Source organism: Sapajus apella, unplaced genomic scaffold (assembly GCF_009761245.1).
Source record: "Sapajus apella isolate SASKATOON/1434 unplaced genomic scaffold, GSC_monkey_1.0 scaffold70, whole genome shotgun sequence".
In the NCBI taxonomy this organism is placed as follows: domain Eukaryota; kingdom Metazoa; phylum Chordata; class Mammalia; order Primates; family Cebidae; genus Sapajus; species Sapajus apella.
In genome coordinates this window covers 5,628,847-5,651,909 of record NW_022437010.1, presented here as the reverse complement: position 1 = coordinate 5,651,909, position 23,063 = coordinate 5,628,847, and the positions used below count along the sequence as shown (strand labels likewise).

General features: G+C 45.4%; 1 protein-coding gene across 3 annotated transcripts in view; it reads left to right on the top strand.

Annotated features, from left to right (window-relative positions):
• The window catches only part of FARS2 (phenylalanyl-tRNA synthetase 2, mitochondrial), a 523,925-nt gene that overhangs the window by 487,999 nt on the left and 12,863 nt on the right, over nucleotides 1-23,063 (top strand). The window contains exon 7 of one of the 3 annotated variants that reach the window (XM_032250126.1): nucleotides 22,352-22,403. The exons of the other annotated variants lie outside the window; for them this stretch is intronic. Within the exon in view, the coding sequence (XP_032106017.1) occupies nucleotides 22,352-22,367 (16 nt within the window). The 3' untranslated portion in view covers nucleotides 22,368-22,403. Of the gene's footprint in view, nucleotides 1-22,351; nucleotides 22,404-23,063 lie in introns of those variants that run through there. 3 annotated transcript variants of the gene reach the window in all.

Genomic DNA, 23,063 nt, shown 5'->3' with positions numbered 1-23,063 from the left:
GGGGGACATTGGCTCTGAAGTGAGGGAGACCTGAGTTTTGGTCCCAGCCTAGTTCTTTGCTGGGTCAACCTGTGAAATCGTTAGCCTTTCTGGGCTTCATTTTCTACATGTATGGAGTGGGGATTGGAATAGCCTTGCCATTGGAGTTCTTGTAAGAATTAAATGAATAGATATGTGAATGTCTAGTGCATAAGTCCACAAGAAACACCTGCTATTATAATAATCACCACTGCTGTTGTAAAAAGTAATCAAGGGATTCAAGAGTGCTAAATTGGTATAATAGCTAAGGGACTTGGAATTGCCAAAATCTGCTGTGGACAGCGGCCATCACTTCTTGGCAAGTTCCAGTGGCAGATGGAAATAGAGCCCCATATCGTTCTTAACAGACTTCTAGAAAGCCAGGCCGGAGCAGAAGCCCCATCCTAAAGGCCAAAAAGGCCTCTTCTTGTCCCCCACAGACCAGCACTCAGGGTCTTACCACTGGAGCACAAGAGCCTGCGATCCTGAATCACCATTATCCTAGAAAGGAAGCCGAGGACAGCTCTTGTCCCAGAGGAAAAAGAGCTGGTCCTCTTCAGGACTTTCAAGCACATGGGAGAAGGAAGCAGGTCTTGGGCCTCCAGTCTTTCCACTGTGAGATAAAGAAAGGTGAGGGTGTCAGGAGGGGCCACGCCTCTGTGGGCACCGTTTCAACACATGGCAAGCTTGTGCTTTGTAGTTTAGAGCCAGCTGGACCCAGAATCTTACCCATCAGATCAGAATCCCTCTCTGTAGTGGGGGAGCAAGGAGATGATGGTGGTGATGACAGGGAACACTTCCGTAGCACTTAATATGGCCCGTTAATAGTTTAAATGCCTTATATAAATTTTCTTACTGAATCTTCTTCATAAGCCTTTGATATATGCATTATATTATGCTCATCTTATACATAAGGAAATTGACACAAATGATAGGTCATTAGAGCCTGGAGAGCTCTGTAAATAAGAGGGAAAGATAGGTGGTTGATAGATAGATGGATGGATGGATGGATGGATGGATGGATGGATATCTATTCTACTATAGATAGAATCTGTATCTATAATGTAGATAGAAACTGTATATGTCTGTCGCACAGATACAAACTGTAAGTACAGGCTGGGCGTGGTGGCTTACGCCTGTAATCCCAACACTTGGGAGGCTGAGGTGGGTGGATCATGAGTTCAGGAGTTCAAGACCAGCCTGGCCAACATAGTGAAACCCTGTCTCTACTAAAAATGCAAAAAAATTAGCTGGGCATGGTGGCAAGCACCTGTAATCTGAGCTACTCAGGAAGCTGAGGTGGGAGAATTGCTTGAACCCAGGAGGCGGAGGTTGCAGTGAGCCAAGATCACACCATTGCACTCCAGCCTGGCAACAGAGTAAGACTCTGTCTCAAAACAAACAAACAAAAACGGTTAGTGTAGTATACTATATCTAGCTATAGGCATTCAATTCTTCTTCTCCTCATAACTGTTGCAATAAACTAGACCAACCCAGTAAACTGAGCAGCTTTCTAGAAGATTCACTCCATATTTATTGCAAGATGTGTCGCCTCATCATTTTGTGGATTATATTAAAATGCAGAAAAAATTATTAGTTATTAATTTTTAAACAAAGGCTAGAAACTTTAATTTTCAATTTAGCTGCAAGGGCTTTTTTACTCTATGTACCCCGGCTACATTTATTATACATTTATAATAGAATTTAAATCTATGCAATCTATCCATGTATGAATGACTCAGAGAGGTTAAGTAACTTACTCAAGACCACAGAGCTAATAAGTAGCAGAACTGTAATTCGATTCCAGATTCTCTGATTCTGTCAACTGCTACTTCCACATCATTTTCCTGTGATCCTTCCCTTGGTGTGTGTAGCCCACCAGGTCACACTAGTGGACTGGACCAAGGAAAATGAGGGATACCTGGTGACTAAGGGCTTGGAGCTTTGGAGGAAGACAGCTCCAGACCCACTCCCGACTCCATCCACTCCATTGCTCCTTGCTCCCTGGGTTCTTGACCTCTCAGGGCCTCCGTTTCTCTTGGGGCTGTTGTGAGGATCAGATGAAAGAAATACGTGAAGTGTCAGCACCTAAGTGGTCACTGTAGTTACAGTTAATAGTATACCATAGAGTCCTGGCTGTTTTCTCCCAGGAATTCTTTATCTTTCACCCACTAATAGAACACTCTGAAGTCTGAAAGGCCTTTGTGAGGCTCTGAAAGTTTACTGTTAATAACCATGGTCAATAGCGGTAATGTTCTAACCCTTCAAATTCACTGGGGGCTGCCTTCATTCATCCCCAGCCTGTTGAGCACCCCCTGTGGGCCTGGACCTCTCTGTGGCACCATGCTCCGTGCTTTCCCATGGCTGACTCACCAAAAATCATAAGGAAGTTAAGAGCGTCCTGTTAGCCACTGATGCCCTTCTTTTAAGAAACCATTCTCTAGAAGATTGAAAAGCTGGCTTGAACAATTTAGGAAGTGGGAAGGATATCAGATGAGTTATCTGTTGCTGCAGAATGAATTACCCCCCAAAACACAGGGGCTTGGCAGGTTGATTCTGGCTGTGGATTTCTCACGGGGTTGCAGCCAAGATGTCAGCTGGTGCTGCAGGGATCTGAAGGCTCAACGGGGGCTGGAGAACCCCCTTCCAAGCTCAGTCAGTTGGCTGTGCCAGGAAAGGTTCAGTTCCTCCCTGGCTGTAGGTCGGAGACCTCAGCTCCTCACCACCTGGGCTCCTCCAGGGGGCAGCATTACAGCTGGATTCCCCAGGGAGTGGCCCAAGAGCAGGGAGAGGCCACATGTCTTGTGTAGCCTGGCCCTGGAAGTGACACACCATCACTTCTGCCATATTCCCTTGAACACACAGACCGACCCTGATCCAGTTTGTGAGGGACCACACAAGACAGGAGCACCGGGAGGTGGCGATCTCTGGGGTCCACCTCTGGAGCCTTGCCCTCACAGGTGGCACATTCTCATCTCTGGAGAGGTGAGAGAATTCTCCCCCTCTTCCTCCTCCTCACAACTGTTGCCTCTAAAAAGACCAGCCCAACAGGGTAGGCAGCCCTTCAGAAGAAGGGCTAAGACATGTCACCTGACTATTTTTTGGATTATATTCAACTGCAAAAAGCCCAACTGATATTAGTTTAAAAACATAAGCTAGAAACTTTTTTTTTCCCAGTTTAACCTAAAGGGTTTTTTTTTAAAGTTGCATGTACCCCTGGCTATGTATCATAGAAATGGCTGCAGATCTTTAGATATAGACCAGCATGAATTCAACTCTTGCATCAATTTAAACCCCATAGGTGCTAGAATACCCCTTTGTCGAATCCAGAAGGGAGAGTCATCTAAGAGTGATGGTTAAGTACATGGCAAGTCAGTTTACCGCTCGGCTGCTGTAATGTGAAATGACTTGCATCCCATCTCACTCATCTCCCTTCTGTCCCCACCATTCCCATTAGCACGTGAGTTTGCTCTCTTCCACCCACCCTCCACACTAAGCCAGATTATTTTGGATGAAAACATTTATTTAAATTTACACTACTTTCCCTTTGTCCTGTGAATTAATGTAAGGAAATGAAATCAGACTTCATAGGTACCATATATTAGCAACACAGATGAGCTTCCATGAAGGGAGACCACACGGTTACTTCCATCGAAAGTAAAATCGAGCCGTCAAAACCTCACGGAAATACACTCAGAGCCACTCAAAAGGAGTCCTGGAAGGCAGTGGGAGAAACAAGAAATAGCATAGCCTTTAGGAATAAGATCATGGTGGCTCCCGCCTGTAATCCCAGCACTTTGGGAGGCAGAGTAGTGGGTGGATCACGAGGTCAGGAGTTTGAGACCAGCCTGGCCAACATGGTGAAACCCTGTCTCTACAGAATGTGCAAAAATTAGTTGGGGATGGTGGCGCGCACCTGTAGTCCCAGCTACTCAGCAGGCTGAGGCAGGAGAATTGCTTGAACTCGGGAGGCAGAGGTTGCAGTAGGCCTGGATCTTGCCACGGCACTCCAGCCTAGATGACAGAGCAAGACTACATCTCAAAAAAAAGAAAGAAAGAAAGAAGATCCTATGAGAAGGCAAGTGAGCTCCCTCCCTGCTTTCTGGAATAGTGTGAGTGACAGGTGGTATTGGTCGGCTGACCTAGCCCACACACATAACTTCCCCATTTCTGGCCTAGAGGTGGTCATGTGACCCAGTTCTGGCCAATGAGAATAAACAGAAGTTTCTGGGTGAGGTTTTCTGAGGACTTCTTGTCTGGCCTACCCCTTTGGCCTTTTACCATGTATCCCATCTTCCATCTATCTGCGTATTGCTGATAGAGGACCAGAGAGGGAGCAGCCATCTTGCAACCCATGAAGACAGTGGCTTGCTTCCTATGGATGGTGGAACAGAAAGAAGAGCCCAGATTCCTCATGGCACAATTAGCTGTTGCTTTGGCCTGCGTAACTCCAGAATTATTTGTTGTTGCTGTTGTTTAGAGACTGTGTCTTGCGCTGTCACCCAGGCTGGAGTGCAGTGGTGCAGTCGTGGCTCACTGTAATCTTGAACTCTTGGGCTCACCTGATCCCCCCACTTCAGCTTTCTGAGTACTTGGGACTAGAAATGAGCACCTCCACACCCAGCTCATTTTTTAATTTTTTTATAGAGATAGGATCTCACTATGTTGCCCAGGCCTGGCCTCAAACTCCAGACTCAAGCGACCCTCCTGCCTTGGCCTCCCAAAGTGTTGGGATTACAGGGATGAGCACCAAACCCAGCCACTTCTAGAATTTTTTAAATGTGTGAGTTTTCTCCTGTTGAACCAGCTGCCCTCATCAGAAGTGACACAGTACGCCAGAGCTCTGAAGAGATTGAATGTGTTGCTCTATTGCAAACAGTCAGAGGAAATAGAACCCTAAAAGATTCATGAATAGAACAGGTTCTCTGAGTGTACATTACTACAATCCAAAGTGAGGTCAGTGAATAAGAGATTCAGAATATGTACAAAGATGAATGACACACAGAAAGCATCACCATTTCTTAGAAGTAAAACAGGAAGGAGAACAGAGTTTTTCCTGTTTACTGGGTACAAAGCTATCCACATAATTATAAGGGATGTTTTTATTGCCAGAAACATCTCACTTTTATAAAAGCTTAAAGTAATTTTTTTAATCATTATTTCTGTAAAATGTTTTTATTAAAGGAAACACCATATGGTTACAGCAAGAAGAGCTGGTTACAAGTCACGAAGCTAGTCACAGATTTCTTTCCAACAGTTAAAATCAAAAAGCTTAACACAGACCCTACATTTAGGGGGACAAAAATGCAAGTTTCAAGACCCCTGAAAGCATAAAACTTTAATCAAAGAGTTGTGTGTGTATTGTTGTTGGTTTTTTTCATTTTCTAGAATTCAAGACAAAAATCTTGGAACACTTAGGGGTTACATTCATCACATTTAACAGCCAGCACAGCCCGAGCAATGACTTGTCAGAACAGACATCAGTCATGCAGGATTCTGTCATGAAAAGAATCGCCCTCGTGCTAGCCTTTGTCACACCTACTCTCCTTACCCCCACCATCACTGCCCTCTGGCAACCACTAATCTGTTTTCCATCTCTATCATTTTGTCCCTTTAAGAATATTATGTACATGGAGTCATACTGTATATGACCTTTGGAGATGGGCCTTTCGCTCTCAACATAGTATGCCCTTGGGACTCATCCAAGTTGTTGCTTGTATCAAAAATCAAGAATCCTGGCCAGGTGCAGTGGCTCGTGCCTGTAAATCCCAGGTAGGAAGACTGCTTGAGGCCAGGAGTTCAAGACCAGCCTGTGCAGCATAGTGAGACCCCCTCTCTAAAAAAAATTTTTTACGGGCTTATGTCTGTAATCTCAGCACTTTGGGAGGCCAAGGTGGGAAGATCACAAGAGATTGAGACCATCCTGGCCAACATGATGAAACCCTGTCTCTACTAAAAATACTAAAATTAGCTGGGCATGATGGTGCGCACCTGTAGTCCCAGCTACTCAGGGGGCTGAGGCAGGAGAATCACTTGAACCCCGGGAGGTGGAGGTTGCAGTGAGCCGATATTGCGCCACTGCACTCCAGCCTGGCGAAAGAGCGAGACTCTGTCTCAAAAATAAAAATGCAATCAAAAATCCTAACTTCTAGCACAGCCATTTCCAACTTTGGCAAAGTTGTTTGACCAGTTATTCCCTGGGAAGCAATAATAAAAAACAAAAGAAAGCAGTGGGTTGTTTCTTATGTTTAAAATTAATTAAAAATGGTTTAAGGGGAGGAATTGTGGCCTGGGCCCTCAGGTGCCCAAGGGCCTGTGTGTAGGAGGTGGGACCAGCTCCATGGGAAATGTCTACAAGACAAATGTGTGTTTCTCAGGCTAGCAGTGACCACTTTGCTTCTTACAGCAAAATTCTGGAGTGTTAGAAAATCATCTTCCTTCTTAATCTCCTTCTGTAGTCCTTGCTTTGGATCCAGGAGGACAGCGGGTGAGGGGTTCCCCTACCCAGAACGGTAGGTCATGCAGGATGGCGCCTGGTCCCGCCACATGGTCACCCAGCCTTTGTGAGCAAAGGCAGGGGAGGTGAGCTGGGTCTACATCCAGACCTCTGTCGTCTTGGAGCCTGTCGTGTCCCTGCAACCCATTAAACACAGTGCCTGCATCATCTGATTTAATCCCATCAATAACCCTACTGGATAGATAGTGTTGCTGACCCAATTACACAGGGAAAGCAATATGGATTAGAAAAATTAACACCTCAAGGTCATTTAGCAAAGGCAGGACGTAAACCAAGGTTTAAAGGCCCCCAGAGTCCATGCTTCTGACCACTGCGTGGTTTTAGTCCAACGGGAAGAACAGGTCAAAGCCCCTCCATAGAGTGGCATCTGTATGCTGGTAGGGAACGTGCCCTGGAAGTCTAGAGCATCTCCTCCAGACTTATCATGGGTCCCCTCCTATAGTGGGTTAGGGCCCTTCAAAGCCTTTTCATCTACGGCATGATAAAATACACACAAGAAAGTTCCAGCTGTTACTTAAAAGGAAACTGTTCGAAAAAAGTCTTTTGGGAGCCTCATTGTAGAGAAGCCTGCCTTAATGATTTTTTGAAATACACGTGAATTTTGAGGCCATTTTAATTTTTCCAAATGAGTTAAGTACATAGTAAAGATTTCTTAAGCCTGTGGATACATAGCCTGTGCAAGGGTTGTTCCTAATCAAAATAAAGTACCAAGCGAGTTTTGTTTTTTTTGTTTTTCTTAAAAATAAAAAGCAAAATCTGTCAGCTTGGTTTCAGCAACCCCGCTGCGGATATTTACAAACCTCCCTCCCAGGCTTGTCATGGAGCCACAAAAGCCCCCATTTCCAGATGCTATGTTTTCCGATTGCTCACCGATTACCTGCAGTAAGAGTGAGCAGCTTCACTGTGCTTCACCTGTGCAGAGAGAACCCTCCTGGATACCTGCCTTTTATCCCCAGTAAGCAAGCACACATTATCCAGGAAATTGAAGGCAGGGACATAGCTCGTTAGTCTGTAACCTGTGGGGAATAGCACCACTGCTAGAGACTTCGGCGCTCCAGGATCCGTGTTGCACTTCGTTCCCAGACTCCGTCTTTTGTAGACCGGGGGCCTTTGAGAAGATAACTGCTGGCACACTCTGCCCTTCATGGCCTTTTCTCCTTACCAGGAGCCTCAATGAGGCAAAGCATGCGTGACAGCCTCCTGGATCTACTAAAGAGAAAATGGACTCACTTCTGACCACCACACTGTTCAAACAAGTCAATGCTCTCACAGACCGTGGCAGGACCCCCCAGGAGCTCTCGGGAAATGCCTGCCCATCCTCCCACACCAGCTTCTGCATCCCAAGAGAGTTGTGCACATCCAGATCTTAAAGCATCCCAAGTGTTGGTGCACGAATTCCTGTTAAAACCAACAGTCACTTCAAGTTTGAGGAGGATGGGTTTAACCAAGCTCTAGTAAGATTCACATTTTTAGCTTTTATTCTTCCAGCTGACTCTGTGCACTGGGCCCACAGTTGTGCAGAATTACCCAATGCTGACTGCATGGGAGAGGCACAGGGCATGTGCATGCTATGGGGATGGAGAGCGTTTGTCATGCAGCAGCTTTGCCTATGACGCTGTGTCTTTCCCTGCCCTTCTCTGTGTTCTGTTAGTGTTTCCAGGTCTCCTGTTGATTCATCCACATTTTGTACAGAATTGGAATGCCCAGCAGCTGGGGGAGCCTCTCCTGGGTATGATTCAGCTGATGTTACCAGTGAGCCCTGCTCACTTCTGCACCTTTGCTTCCACGGGGCACTCCCATGGAAGTCTACAACCCCTGTGACTATCCACCAGAAGCCAGGCCTGCACAACAGCCTCCTGGCCTGGCTGTGCTGAGGGACTTCTCTTTAGTTATCAGGGCCCCTGCATCAGCAGACTCCTGGGATATTTCCTCAGTCTGTGTCTTTGATGTCTCACCCATCTATTCTGCCCAAGACAGAACGTTTCTCTGTAGGTCTGGCCTTGGGAAAGAGACCAGAGTCTCGATTCTAAGATGAATGGATACCTTGGACTCAGCTTTTTCTCCAGAGCTTCCTTGCAACTCTTCCCCAGGATTACCTGCTCCCACATTCTTTCCTATTATTTAGTTACCAAGATGTTCACATGCAGCTGGCATCTCGTGCCCCACACATCTAATTTGGGTGCAAGTTTCGCCCTCCCACAATTTCCCTTTTAATTGTCACACTGTCCTGCCATTTCTTATTTTGAAACTTTCTCTGCATGGCTTCTCTTCCCACATTTTGTATCCCTTTCGTTCTAAACAGTTTCTACAAAAGAACAAAGTCAGTCTACAGGATGAGGGCGGGGAAAGGGATGACAATTCTGAAGAATTCTAGTATTCTTTACTAAGCACACAGTCTATTTTCCCCATTATCTGGAGTACCTTCTAAGCGCTGACTTCAATGAGAACTTCGCTAGTAGAAAGCTTTTAGAAGAATTGGAGACTTTTGCTTTTTGTTTTTCTGTACAAAGTTTCCTCTTACTTTTTTATCTAGCAAAGTTTGTCATTTTGTTTTCTTGGTACGGTTGGCTGTTTGCATTTTCCTACCCTCCCACGACCCCACCACTTCCACTCTTCTGTTTGCCTCTTGCTTTTTGAGTGTCTGAAGAAAAGAAGGTATGTTTGAGGGTTTGCAAACAGGGAAACATCAGGTGATGTTGTTCTGAACTGGTAAACTTTCTATGCCATGAAAGTTTCTTTAAATAGGAAAAATTTTTTTTATTTTTAAAAAAGGCATAGTATTGAAGGAATTACTGGGTCTAGGAGGAAAGGGGCAAGTGTCCGCAGCCCTGCCAGGAAACGGGGTCCCAGTACTCCTGAGAGAATGTTTGTGCTTCCTGATGGCCAGCAATCTACCTCCAGGGGTGCATGTGTTTGTGTGGGGGTGGAGTGGGGTGTGTACAAGGCTCACAGGGCAGGGGCAGGATATATGGGCCCAAAATATCAGTGACATTATCAATTTTGCCTTGTAGGCTATATCCAGATACTCGAATTTTGAAAATTTATCACAACTGTCATCTCAAGCTCTCTCGAGAACCCTTAGGGATGCCAATTTCTTATTCAATGGCAACTTTAGCTCCCTTTTGAACCTTTCACTTTTCTCATCTCTAAAATTCTCTTGTTGGAACAGTGTTGAGTTAGTGACTGACATCCTTCAAATGACCACGTTGGAAATGGTGGAGACCGCCTTTCATCCACCCCAGCCAGACTGGAATCCACAGCCCACCCTGTTGTGGGGGCACTGGCTATGAGCTCTGGACGGTAGCAGATGCGGCCGAGACCTTATCTCACCTTTCTGACAGCAGCTGGAAGGCCGCCGTGTTTGTATTGATTTACAGGAGTGCCTCCTAGTTCTGTTGTCCCTTTGCAACTGTACGGAACAGCTTGAATATTAGAAGGTGAAAGCCATGCTCTAGAATAACCTTATGAAAGTTTCATGCTGGCATTTGATCAGTAACAAGCCTGGCTTAGAACAAAACCATGTTCCTTCAAATGCTGTTGTGGAAGGCTCACAGTGGCACTGAAGTGGTTTTCATGTTAGGGTGGCTTCATAAGGGAGCACATTGTGGGTAGACACCACTGTCTGGAGGAGCTGGGGGAGAGAGAAGATGAATGGAGGCTTGGAAAGCATTTTCACTGAGAACACGCTGAGTTTAAAACCAGCCGTTTCACTCTCCTTGGAGGAAGTTAAAAACAAAAGTATTCTATCAACAGGCATTTAATAACTGTCTTGTTATTTACGCTCTTACGCAGTAATACTTTCCGCTCATTGAGCGCTAATCACATATGTGTGTGTTACACTCACTGTACATTCCTCCTCAACATCCTTCCCCTCTTACCTCTTATAGCAGCTCAGCCCTTTGGGGCACTGACCCCGGCTTTCTCACCAGGTCTAAGCCAGTCAGTGCAGGTACTGCCTGTGGGGCAGGATTGGTTTAGAAACGGGATAACCCAACTGAGAACAGTGAATTGTGAAGGGAAGGTGCGCAACATCTGAGGACCTCTGGGAGTGTGGCCTCACTCTTGAGAGAGAAGTCTGGGGAGGATGAGCAGCTGGACCTGTTACAGTCCTAGGGATGAAGCTGCCACAAACAAGACAGCAAAGGTAGACAGGGATGGAGAGACCAAGCCAGGACCACTGTGGTAGGACAACCCCGTCCTCCTCCTAATGAATCAAATTCAGTCCAACCTAGTTCTGCATTCTCTGGAGCTGTTTGGATTGGAAATTCTGTTACCTGCAACCAACAGTGTGTTCATATTGGTAACAATCAGCATGTTAGCAAATTACCATTACAACAATCCTCTGAGATAAGTACCATGAAGTCTCCCTTTATAGATGAGGAAGCAGGGGCTTTGTGGGGGTTGGTTTACCTTTTCAGATCACAGGACTAAGCAGCAGAGCTGGGATGTAAACCCAGTTCTATCTGATTCCCAAGTCTGCCTCTTCTGCCCAGCAGTTTCCATGCGTTTCCACATCCTCGCCAGCTTATCATCAGGAAGGCACTCACTTTCGGGGAAGCAGGAGGAAGCCCACTATGGCTCTGTCCTTGAGCGATAATGTATAAAGGCCACCACAGAGCAAGTGTTTAGAGGCTTCTGTAACACGCCTCAAAGCTCAGGGCAGTCCCATGATTGGCACATAACCGCAGAAACATAACAGGAGGCAGCACATTAAATCTTTGCGTCCTTTTTATGGCTAGATGTAACACACATGCATAAAAGTGCATAAAAAATAAATACAATATAATTGACAATTATAAAAACAGTGCCCTAGTCAAGAGCTGTTTAGATTCGGCAGTTAAATGTTGGTGGCAAAGGAAATCGAGACAATCATCCTGGCCTGGTCACAACATTACCTGTACCTGCAGCATTTGGCACTTTTTAGGAAAAGTAATGGTGTTTATACCCTAGACTATACCAGTCATGCCACAACAAAACATCCACAAATATGCCCACAAAATGCTATCCTAGAAAAGAGCCATTAACAAAATAAAACTGACTGAGTTAGGGCGATAGCAGCAATGAAGCTATTATTAGCCCTGCTCTACTTTCTAACTCTCACGATGCCAAATTCTCAGGGAAAATGGCCCCTAAAGCGATTTCCGGGAAGTCCAAAGTTAAAGAGTGGTTTCCAAGGCCATTAGAAGGGACGATTGTCATGCCACCTGTGACCTTGTGCCAGCCAGAGCACACTAACATTTGAGATGGGCCATCTTAAACAGACACACTTCACTGTGTGTGTCTGTGCTTTAATGATCTTTTTATTTTCTAGGAGATATCCTGCATAGACAAATACCAATTTCTGTTTGTGTACGTCTCTTGTAATTGATCATTTATTAGCTCTTTTCAAAGACAGTGTAATCAAAAGGTCTGTTTGCAGAATGTCCATTTGCTGCAAAATAAGGGAATAAATAAATCAATGGGTCTTTTAAATTTTTTTATTTTGAGTCAGGGCCTCACTCTGTCACCGAGGCTGGAGTGCAGTGGTGCGATATTGGCTCACTGCAGCCTCTGCCTCCTGTGCTCAAGCCATCGTCCCACCTGAGCCTCCTAAGTAGCTAGGACTACAAGGCAAAATTAGCCCCACACGTGGCTAATTTTTGTAATTTTTGTAGATATGGGGTCTTACTATGTTGCCCAGGCTGGTCTCAAACTCCTGGGCTCAAGTCATCCTCCCGCCTCAGTCTCCCAAAGTGCCAGGATTACAGGCATGAGCCACCGCACCCAGCCAATCGATAGGTCTTTACAGCCATCTTTATATCAGAATGAGCCCCCTGTGACCCTGCATGGTACAGAGTAGGAAGAGAACCCTGGGGAGACCTCACCATCGGAAGGAACCCTAAAAGCCTGTGAGGAGGCAACAGGCCTCCAATTGTGTGCCTGTAATTATGAGATAGGTTAATAAGGATTAATAAGGATGTTCCTCTCCAGTTCATATTTTAACCCTTCTTTAGAGTCTTCAATTAAAAAGATAGAAAATATCTTCTAGTCCTGATGATTCTTTTCATTATTTTAATTACTAAGGTAATCTGTTTGATACCTTACATTCCCAGGCAGCCAGCAGATAATTATCTTTTCACACTGCTGAGACCAACCCAAAGCCAGGCAGGCTTTCCCCTAGGAGCAGTCAGAGCCTGCCCTCATGAACAAAGACAGTGACATGATGGCCAAGTGGTCCTTAGAAGGTGCATGGAAGGGGGGATTTTAAAGAGCATGTGTCTGTATGTGTGCTGTTCTTCCGTACGGATGGTATCTGCTTTATGTGTTTGACAATGGCAGGTTTTTGTCTGCTCGCCATGCATTCATTTGCACTTTGAGTGCAATCCAGACAGCAGCATTCTGTCCCCTTGTCGTTCAGGTCCTGCCACTCAGAGTCCCCCAGCCAAGCAGGGTGACAGGGTGCTTAGTTTTTTCAAACCAAAATTCTTTGCAAGCAGCATCTCCTTGGGTGGAGGGCTTTGGTGAATAGTGTCCCAGCCTCCAGGTGGCAGCAGGATGTGGCTGGTGAGACTGCGGGCTCTGCCTGGAGGAAGCAGGGCGGAGAGTGGGCAGAGGTGGGGGTGAGGACTGAGCTCCCTTAGGGCAAGAGTCAGGTCTTATTCATCCTTGTTGCCTCGGAACTGTGCACATCACTAATAGTGATCAGTATTAATATCTGCTAATATTTATTAAACCCTTGCTGTTGGCCAGACTCAAAGACAACAGAATAGAACAAAACTAAGGAGAAAGCTCTGTGCATGTACAGCTGACAAGTTGGGAAAGGCACATCAAAAAATAAATGGGGAACATATGTAGGACGTTAAGATTGTGATGGGGGAGCCTGTGCACTTTTAAATGGGACAGGGAAGGCTTTGCAGAGATGGTGACAACTGAACAAAGACATGCAGGAGTGGGCCAAGTGGATACTGGGAAGAACATTCTAGACAGAAGGAACAGCGGTTGCAAAGGTTATGGCAGCAGCATGCCCCAAGTTTGAGACATAGGCGGTGGTACCATGAATACCAGCCAAGAGAGGCCACCGCAATTAGAGCAGGCTCCGTGACGGGTGTTGCAGGAGACAGGCTCAGGAAGAACGGGTGGGAGCCAGATCACATTGAAGGGATGGCCTGTACTCTGGAGGAAGTGGGAAGGTGCTAGAAGATTTTCAGGTGGATTTAGCAGCATGACTTTGGCCGCTGTAAGGAGGCAAGTGTGGAGGCAGGGAGCCCAGTTAGACCATTGCAAAAATCTAGACAAGAGATGGTGGTGATTGGATAGTAGATGAGGTGGTAAGAGGTGCTCAGATGCAGGATATGTTTTGGAGACAGAGCCTGTAGGATTTGCTTCTGGGTTAGATGCATGGTGTGAAGTAAGTGACACCCTGTCCTGTCTGCCATATGCTGTTGGCCTCACAGGCCAACCCAGTACGATGTGGGAGGGGCTCATACCAGGAATGAGTGCCAGATGGCAGGAGTTGTTGGGCACTGTCTTGGAGGCTGGACACCACAATGGGTGGAAGTGAATGGATGCCTGAGAGGCACCCAGCAGTCCCTGCGATAAGGATCAGAGGTTTCAGTCACTTGCTGAAATTGCACATGCAGTTTTGAGAGTTGGAAGGAGAGAGGTGGCGTGCAGTCACCTGCCAGCCTTCACTTCATTGCTGAATAATCTTTTCCTATTGGTTGCTGAAATATATTAAGTTGTCAGCCCATTTTTATATTCCCGAGATGTCTTTTTTTTTTCAAAATTATTGATTTCAGAGATCAATCAATCTTAAAATCTATATCCAAAGCCTACATTTTCTCTGATTCTAAGCTCACTCCTTTCTGAAACATTCCATGTTTCATCCTGGACCATTCCTTGAGATCAAGAGTTCATCTGAAATAGCTTTAACAAATACTATTGCTCAAAATCTGCCTCCAAAGACAGTTCAAACCTCATACCAAGAAAATTCCCACTGCTACCCCTCTCTCCTTCCCTCACCCCTCCCTCCCACTGTCACTTCTCCACTCAGCTTCCCATCACTATCCCTGCTGTGGGAACAGGAATCTCTGCCTCCTGGGGCTTGGGCCCTCTCCCCTTCACCCTTTCCCGCTGGTACCTGGACCCCCTTTTTTTGTGGTTGGCCAAGGAAGAAAATGACACCTCTCATTCTAAGCAAAAACTAGAAATAAGTGTGTCTCAGAGACTCATATCTGGTGGAAGAGATGGCATGTTTGCTACAAAGGGCACAGCCAACTTCAGTGCAGAAAATGTGGAAGGAAAATAACCTCAAAAGCTTTGGGACTCTCAAGCCTCAAAGCTAATGTGCTTGGCCATTTTTTCTCCCCAAGAATGGTGAGGCCCAGGCATGAGTCTAGCCAGCCATCATGGCCACAGGCAAGAATCAGGGATAAGGGTAAAAACTGATAAAGAATTAACATTGATTACCAGTGTACACCAGACAATTGCTAAGTATATTACATACAGTATATTATTTTGTCCTAATAGCATGGCTGGGGCCAAGAGAGGTTGAATAACTCCTTCAAAGACACACTACTAGTCATTGACAAAGCCTGGAGCAGTAACCAAAAATAAGTTAGTTCAGCTATTGCCAGCCAGTTCAGAATACTTTCCATTCACTCATTCAGCCGATACAAATTAAGTGCTGCCTGTGGGCGAACGCTGTGGATGCTTGCTGCTTTGCTTTCTAATTTGTATATGTGAGCCTGCAATCGTAAAAGATTGGGTTTGTTGATGTTTTGAGGGGGACCAAGAAATGGCACCTCTCTTCCTTCACTGAGCTCAGATGTCATTAAGAGTACAGACAGGAATCAGGTGAAGATCAAATATAGCTTCATTACTGATATGATGAAATGAGAGGCTATGGCTTGATTTATAGCCACAGTCAGGCTCCCTAGCCTGCCTTCCCTGAAATCATCTCTATTGCAACTCTGAAGGGATGGCCTTGCAAGCCAGAAGAACTGGTCCAAGAGGGGCCTGAGACAGTCTCCTCCTCCCCTCCCCTCATACTGGCCCTCCCCAAGGGAAGGGTCCATGTCCGGGAGTGGAAGGAGCCTGTGAAAATGCCTCCAAGAGCATGCCAAAGGGCCGTGGGGCTCCAGTTGCAGGAGTGAGGCAGGGCAACAGAGTAAGGAGGTGGCCGGAGCCAGGCAGCCCAGCTAAGCATTTTAAGCAGGGTGTGACATGATCAGATTTATGTTTTTAAAAGATCTCAACAGCTGCTGTGGGGATTGGAGGAGGGCTGCAGTCAGGGTGGGGAGGACCAGAAACAGACCCTGCTAGGGGCCTGGGCAGAAGGTGCCGGTGGCAGTGGAGGCCAGCCAGGGGCTTCTGTGTCACCTCCTGCTGCCAGCTCCTCTTGGTACTGGCGCCGACCCAGGTGGGCAGATACAGGGGGTCCTTAAGAAGACCAGCCATGCTGTGCTCAGGCCTCAGGCCCTGGCCGGTGCCTTCTGTGCTCAAGGCCCCTGTGAAAGGCATTTTCTCTTCAAGGTTCATTCTCAGCATGAAAACTTCTTCCTTCTGGTGTGTTTACAGTTTATGAAGTAAAAAGGCCATAAAGAGATGTATCCTCTCCCTCCTAAAGCTATAACCTAGGCGCAGTCATTGGCAGGCTACCGGGCTGATTTTCTCCCCTGGGGAGGAAGGCTTGTTGCTGGGGAAGGCATGCTTGTTGCTAATGAGAGGACAAAAGCACTCCAGGCCCACATCTGTGCACTGCCTCCACTCCCTGCCGCCGTGAAGGCGCTCCAGCTGACCGAGTGGAGCGGCCCGTGGGAGGCTGAGGATATTGGGCCTGTGGGGAGTTATAGGCATTCCACCCAGTGAGGAAGCGTGTTCATTTGCCATTCACCAGGTATCTGTGGAGCCCCTCCTGGGGTCCAACCATCATGCTGGGCACTGGGGATGCAAGTGGAAGTGAAAAAGGCAGAGTCCCCGCCCTCTCAGTTAGTAGGGCTGGTGCTGAGGGAAAAGACAAGTGTCAGATCATCATGATACAATGGCACAGCAATGCCAGGGGACTACCTAAAAGACTGGGGCAGGGACATCATTACCAGGGAAGACCTTCCAAGCAGAAACCTGAGGCATGAGCGGGAATTCATGACATGGAAGGTTGGAGTGGGGTTGGATGTAGAGGAAGGGGAAGGACATGCCCTCGTGGGAGTGATGACCGCACGCCCTTCTCTCCTGGGACTCAGACCCAGCCCTGCACCAGATGCATAAACTGGCCTTCAGTTCCTACTTGTGCGCTTGATCAGACAAGATTGCAGTGGGCTGGACAATAGAGAGATTTTCGGGAAGCTTGGTTGAGGAGAAGCAAGAAATAAAAAAGATGACCAGAGAGGAGGCCCAGTCAGGAGTGAGTTTCTTTTACATGGGCTGGAGTTCGTCTGGTGGGAGGGAAGAGAAGGGTTCCAGGTGAAAGGGGTGCAGCTGCAGGAGGAAGAAGTAGACAAAGAAAAGTCAAAGGCAGTGGAATGCAGATCGCCGTGGTGGGGTTAGACTCAGGACGGAAGAGAAAGAGCAGGATTGGTGTGAATGCAGGGAGCGGGGGGAGTTTGTAATTTTGGTGGCAGGACTTTGAAAGAGTTTCTTGGTGGCTTCTTATTTCTGCCTGGAAAGAAAGGCTAGAATATTTTAAAAGACGACTATTAATAGGCTCTCTTTCAACTTCCCCATTCATCTCTAATCATCTCTCCTAGTCAACCCATTCCTTTAGGATTTCTAAGTCTTTCCTCGCCATCATTTTTGATGTTGTTTTGCTAGACACCCAATTGACTCACCCTAGAACTTGATGCTCCGTTTTCCCATGCTAAGGTGAACTTCGTAATAGAATAAGTTTGGTGGGTTTTGGGGGGGATGGGCTGGAATCCTAACACCATATACTGTTCAATGTTTTTTCTGAGCTGTACGATGCATTCTAGGCCCAAACTCAGTCTTATAGATGATATTTTGGAACATAATTCTCTGTAAGGACTCTTCCCTCAAGGGCTTTTAATTATGGTAGGAAATCACATAAGTTGAACCTCTGCAGCTTGTCGGTCTTGGGAGGAAAGCCAAGAGTGGCCAGTGAACAGATTCAGGCTAATTCTGGTCTTTCCATCTACTTTTAGTTTATCAAGCAAATGGCATCTTCTAGCCTTGGTTTCAGGTTCTATTGTCCTAGGCACTTGACCGTTGTTGAAATAATACAAATGCATTAATTCTCAGCAAGCAATAGACAACATTTTTCTTTTGGGCAGAAAGCAAGCTTAAAAATGAGCCATTATGTAAACTGCCCTTAACTCTGTCCTCACCTGCATTCATTCTGGTGAGGAATCCTTTAAAAGAGAGTCCGTAAATCTAATGCCAGATAGATCCTTTCCAAGCTTCTAGAGTAGAATATCTCCTTCCTTTCCATGCCCAACTCCAAAGGAGGCAGATGAGTAAATACTTTTCTGCCCAATTCCAGTGCCAGAGGCAGGCCTAGTGGAAGCCTGTGCTAGCCTGGAGCACCCCCTGATGCTCTGTGCGCAGGAGGACAGCTCCTTGTGCTGTCTTCCAGTGACCCTGGACGTGCCAAGCACTATCGTCCCTCCCTCATGATAAGCCAATGAGATCACAAAAAAGGACTCTCAGTTTCTTCCATTTAAAAATGATTTTTCCACCCCCAGTTTGTGCCTGAGTGCCCCGTTAAACATTTCTTTTTAATGGCATAATGACACATTTCACCCACTTCTCACTTCCTCAGTGCTGGAAGATTAAAAAATCAAAGTCCCCAACCAGCTCTGCCCTGGCCCCTCTTCATGGGGTGTCCTGGGATACGTCACGTGCCCGGTGGTAGTTTAGTGAAAGGCCAGGCTCACTTTATATCTCTGTTGTGCTATGCAAAGATCCTGCGAAGGGAAAGGTAAGTGATTTATACAAAACGCTCGAGCGTCCTCCCTACCCTCCTCCTCCAGGAAGATGTCATAACCAATACATCAGGGGGCCCAGTGCTCTGTTTCTCCCCTCCCCCATCAGAAATCTGTGCGGAATTAGAGCTAAGTCATGGGACATATTTAATTAAAAAACTAATGGCAAATAAGGTTCTGGTGGATGTTGTCTAATTGCGGTCTGTTAGATTTTAATTACTCATGGTAAATTGTGAAAACTAATTCATGATGTGTCTTTGCACACTCCTGTTCTTTTTAATCACAAAGAAAATGTTCTCAGCTGCAGACAGGATGGGCCTCATCATCAGCACAGAGCAACTTGATCTTACACGACAGTGACTCAGCAACTTGCCGAATCCAATTAGCAGCTTTGTATCTACTTACTCAGAATGGCTATAGCAAAGTCTCACTTCAAACACCACAGACAGCCAGGCCTTCCAGCCCCTGATTCGCTTGCATGCTAACAGCAAGGATCACTGCCAGAGTGGAACAGAGCAGATACTGGGTCCCACGATGAGTTAGAAACATGGCTTTCCCCTGGATCCCAGCTTTTTGTCTGTCCTCAACGGAGATTGACACAGAAGTGCTAGGAAGCCCTTGGAGACTTTTAGAGCTGAGGAGCCAGAGAGAGATCTTAGTGGTCACCTAGCCCTGATGAAGGAGCTTGAGCCCAAGGATGGAAGACACTTGCTTGGGACTACACAGGTGAGTGGTAGGAAGGCCCACGTCACAGGAACCCAAACCTCCTGACACCCCACACCTTACTCTCCCTAAGACCCCCCAGATCTCTTGCCCAGAGGTGTCTTAGGAAGGGATAGTGTGGTCCCTCCCAGGGAGGACCCTGCTGACTCTGCCTTATCCCGCAGGGCAAAGCAGCAGTCACAACCCTCCCAGCAATCAGTTTCCTGGCTGTTACTGTAAGCGTAATGCTCCATAAGAGAGCTTGAGAAGTATATGAGCTAGCCATATGAAATTGCCCAAAACAACTGGAAACTCTTGTTTTAGGCACCTAAAAGCACCTTCATTCTTGATTTGAGGGCAATGAGGCAGCGAGAAGGCAAGAGGGAGTGAGAACATGTGTTGTGTAAAAACATTATGAATCAAAGTCACTACTGCAAACTTTGAAGAAAGATGGTGGCCAGAGGGTACTCTACTTTGAACATCAATTTATTTGGTAGATAATAAAGGAAAAGGGTGCCCTCTTGGAACTTTTTGCTCTAGGACTCAGAATTTATGTTTCAACCTCTGTTCCAGCTATAGAGCGCTGCTCCGTGCCTGCCAACAAGATATTAGATCCCTCTGCAGCTTTCTCCTTGGACACTTGCCTGCCTTTGTGAGTTGCTGCTTTTGTCATTGGAATAGACTAGTTTCTGTACCTGGAGGCTAACGTACATGAGTGTCTTTTAATGAATTGCAGAAATGATCAGCTGTGGCACAGAGCTGTCAGTAACCCAGCCTCTCTTTTGCCACCCATCACCTCCCCATGTAACATGCACAGACATATCATGCCTTCGTCCTATCTGTTGAAAGGGAACAACACATCTATCTTCTCTCTGCTCTGTTTTGATTTTTCCAATGACCAGAGGTTGCTGCAGAGAGTGGTTTTTAAAAGACAAAACTAAGCAGGATATATCCTCCTAATCAAATATGGTCAAATAGTCTTTCAAATAGAGACTCGCTGGCCATTGAAACTTGTCATAGTTTTAATGAGAAGTGGCAGTCCAGCACTGTGGTGGTATTGACAGAGGACGTGCCTACATGTCACATCCAGCTGGAAGTGCTCACAGGCCAGGGATGGTATGAGATTGCCTGTGTAGTGTCTAATACATGGCACTGAAATTTTAGTTAACATCCATGCTCTTACTTTTTTCTTTTTAAGTAGCTCCAGGGACACATAACTTTTAATCTGAATAAATATGTGTGTTGCTCATTAAACTAATTAACAAAGCTTGTCATACTGATCGTTATGATAGTAACTACTATCTTTTATTGAGTATTCATTTTGTTCCAGGCACTGTGTTAGAATCTCATACACATATATCTGTCTGACTTAAAGGTGTTGAAACTGAGGATTAGAGGGATTCAGTAACTTGCCACAGTGAAATAGCGTGGCATGCACTGAGAGCGGGTCTGTGTGCCTTCAGAGCCTGCGCTCTCAGTCCTTCTGCTGTTTTGCTTCATACGGTGTTCCAGGGAGTAGTCAGGTTCTCTGGAAAGCCTGGGACTGGTTGTAATGGCCAGGACAGCAGATCACTTCTCCTGAGCTATTTATGGCAACTCTGCCAAAACCATTGAGAGTATCTCTGGAACACTGGGACATCTGAAACCATAGCTTTAAAACAGTCTTGCCAAAGGGTAAACCTAGTTTCCATAGGTTGTGATCTGAACCACCATGTTGTTGCTAGCTTCTCACATCCACCTCCTTTCTGAATTCATTTTCCTTCTTCCTGAAATATACCCCTCTTAGGTCTTTCATCAACGGTATGTGAGTTGCAGCCCTTTTCATTTTGTGTCACTTTGTCTGAAAATGTTTTTATTTTGCCATTATTCTAGAAAAAGAGCTTAGCTGGGTATAATTGTTATAGGTTGACACTTTCTTAGCATTATTCCATTAGCTCCTGAACTCTTTGTCGCTACTGAGAAAGCTATTTCTTTGTTGTTGCTCTGTAAGTTCTGTTTTTCCTCTCTAGTTATTTTCAGGGTCATCTCTTCATCTTGGATGTTCTGCAGTTTTATTACAATGTGACATACAGATTTTTAAAAATGAATTCCATTTAGGACTTACTGTGCTTCCTGAGTCCGAAGAGTTCATTCGTTCTGGAAACTTCTCAGTCATTGTCTCTTTAGATATTGACTCTTTTTGTTCTCTCTATATTCTTCTGATACTTATATTCTATCCTATATGTTTCTTAACCTTTTTTATATTTTCCATTTCTGTCCTCCTCTCTACAGTATTGCAAACAGTTCCTCAGATTTGTCTTCCAATTTACTCATTTTCCATTCAGCTGTGTCTAATCTGTCATTTAACTCTCTGACTCATATTTAAATTATATTTTTATTTCCATACATTTTTATATAAGTCGTTTTCAGACCTCTTATTCTTTTTTCATTATGCTCTTTCATGTGGTTCTTTTATGTCTTTAAGCATTTTAAACATTCTTAAATGTTTAAATTCATTTTCATTCATTTAAATACTTTTTAGATTGTTCTTGTATCTGAAATCCTTGGGATACTAATCATTCTGTCTTTTATGTTTAGCACATAATGGGTTATTTCTTCATGTGTTCTGTAATTTGGGGCCTTGAGGTTATGTTCATTGGGGCATATCCTGAGGCAATCCCCTGTGGTCAGCCTTTCCCTCAGTGCTGTTTCTGCATTTTCTGCATTTTCTTCCAACTCTTCAAAGGTGCTTTAGCACCTTCCCAAGACCAGTTTTATGTTAATTTCTCAGCTTGAGGATCTGAGGTACTGTACACTTTGAACTCTAAATCCATATGAGACACAGACCTGGAATTTTAATTTTCAAGGTAGGCTTTTTCTCTGTGTTCTTCAAATCTAGACAGAGACAAGATTCCTTTTTGCCAATCTGTGCCAAGGATGTTTTTCATTTTGTTTTGTTTTCCTTAGTCTGCCATTACATCAGTATGACAACTCTTTAGGATGCCCACATCGGGCAGGGATCTCAGTTCCAGCTTCTTGGTTCATGTGGGTCAAAGCCTTCATTCTCAGGTGAAGGTTAAAATCGAAACTCTGGGTTACAATAACGGATACCTTCACTGCTCCAGGTAGCAGCAGCATTGGGCACTTCCTGCTGTGGTTTGTGTTATTTATTTTTTGGGTCTGGAGATTTTTTTCCCTTGCTTTCTTATTATCTCCTCAGCTACCTACTTTTTTAGAAAGTCACTGCTCTTACATGTTGTATTAGTTCATTCTCACACTGCTATAAAGAACTACTTGAGATTGGCTAATTTATAAAGAAAAGAGGTTTAATTGACTCACAGTTCTGCAGGCTGTACAGGAAGCATGGCTGGGAGGCCTCAGGAAACTTACAATCATGATGAAAGGGTAAGCAAACACCTCTTACCATGGCAGAGCAGAAGAGAGAGCGAGCAAAGGGGGAAGTGCTTTACACTTTCAGACAACCAAATCTCGTGAGAACTCACTAGCACAAGATCAGCAAGGAGGAAATTCGTTCCATGATCCAATCACCTCCCACCAGATTCCTCCCCCAACACTGGGGCATTACAATTCAATATGAGATAAAGTAGGGACACAGAGTCAAAAAATATCATATGTTATATGATATACCTAGCATATCTAGGTATATATGGCAGTAGAATCTTTATCTTATTCTGCACCACTTTAGAACCTTCTAAGTCATACTATCTTATTATAAACTGTCATACATAGGAAAAATTGTGGTAGAGAAAGAGACAGACATACTCTTTGATCACCAGTTTCAGCAATCTGTCCAAAACACACACTCTGCCCAACCTGAGCTCATTTATTTTGCCCAGTAAAAAACTCAGCACGTAGCAACGGGGCCTAAAAATGTTGGGCAACACCAGTAGCTTCTTCAAGGCATGATAGCA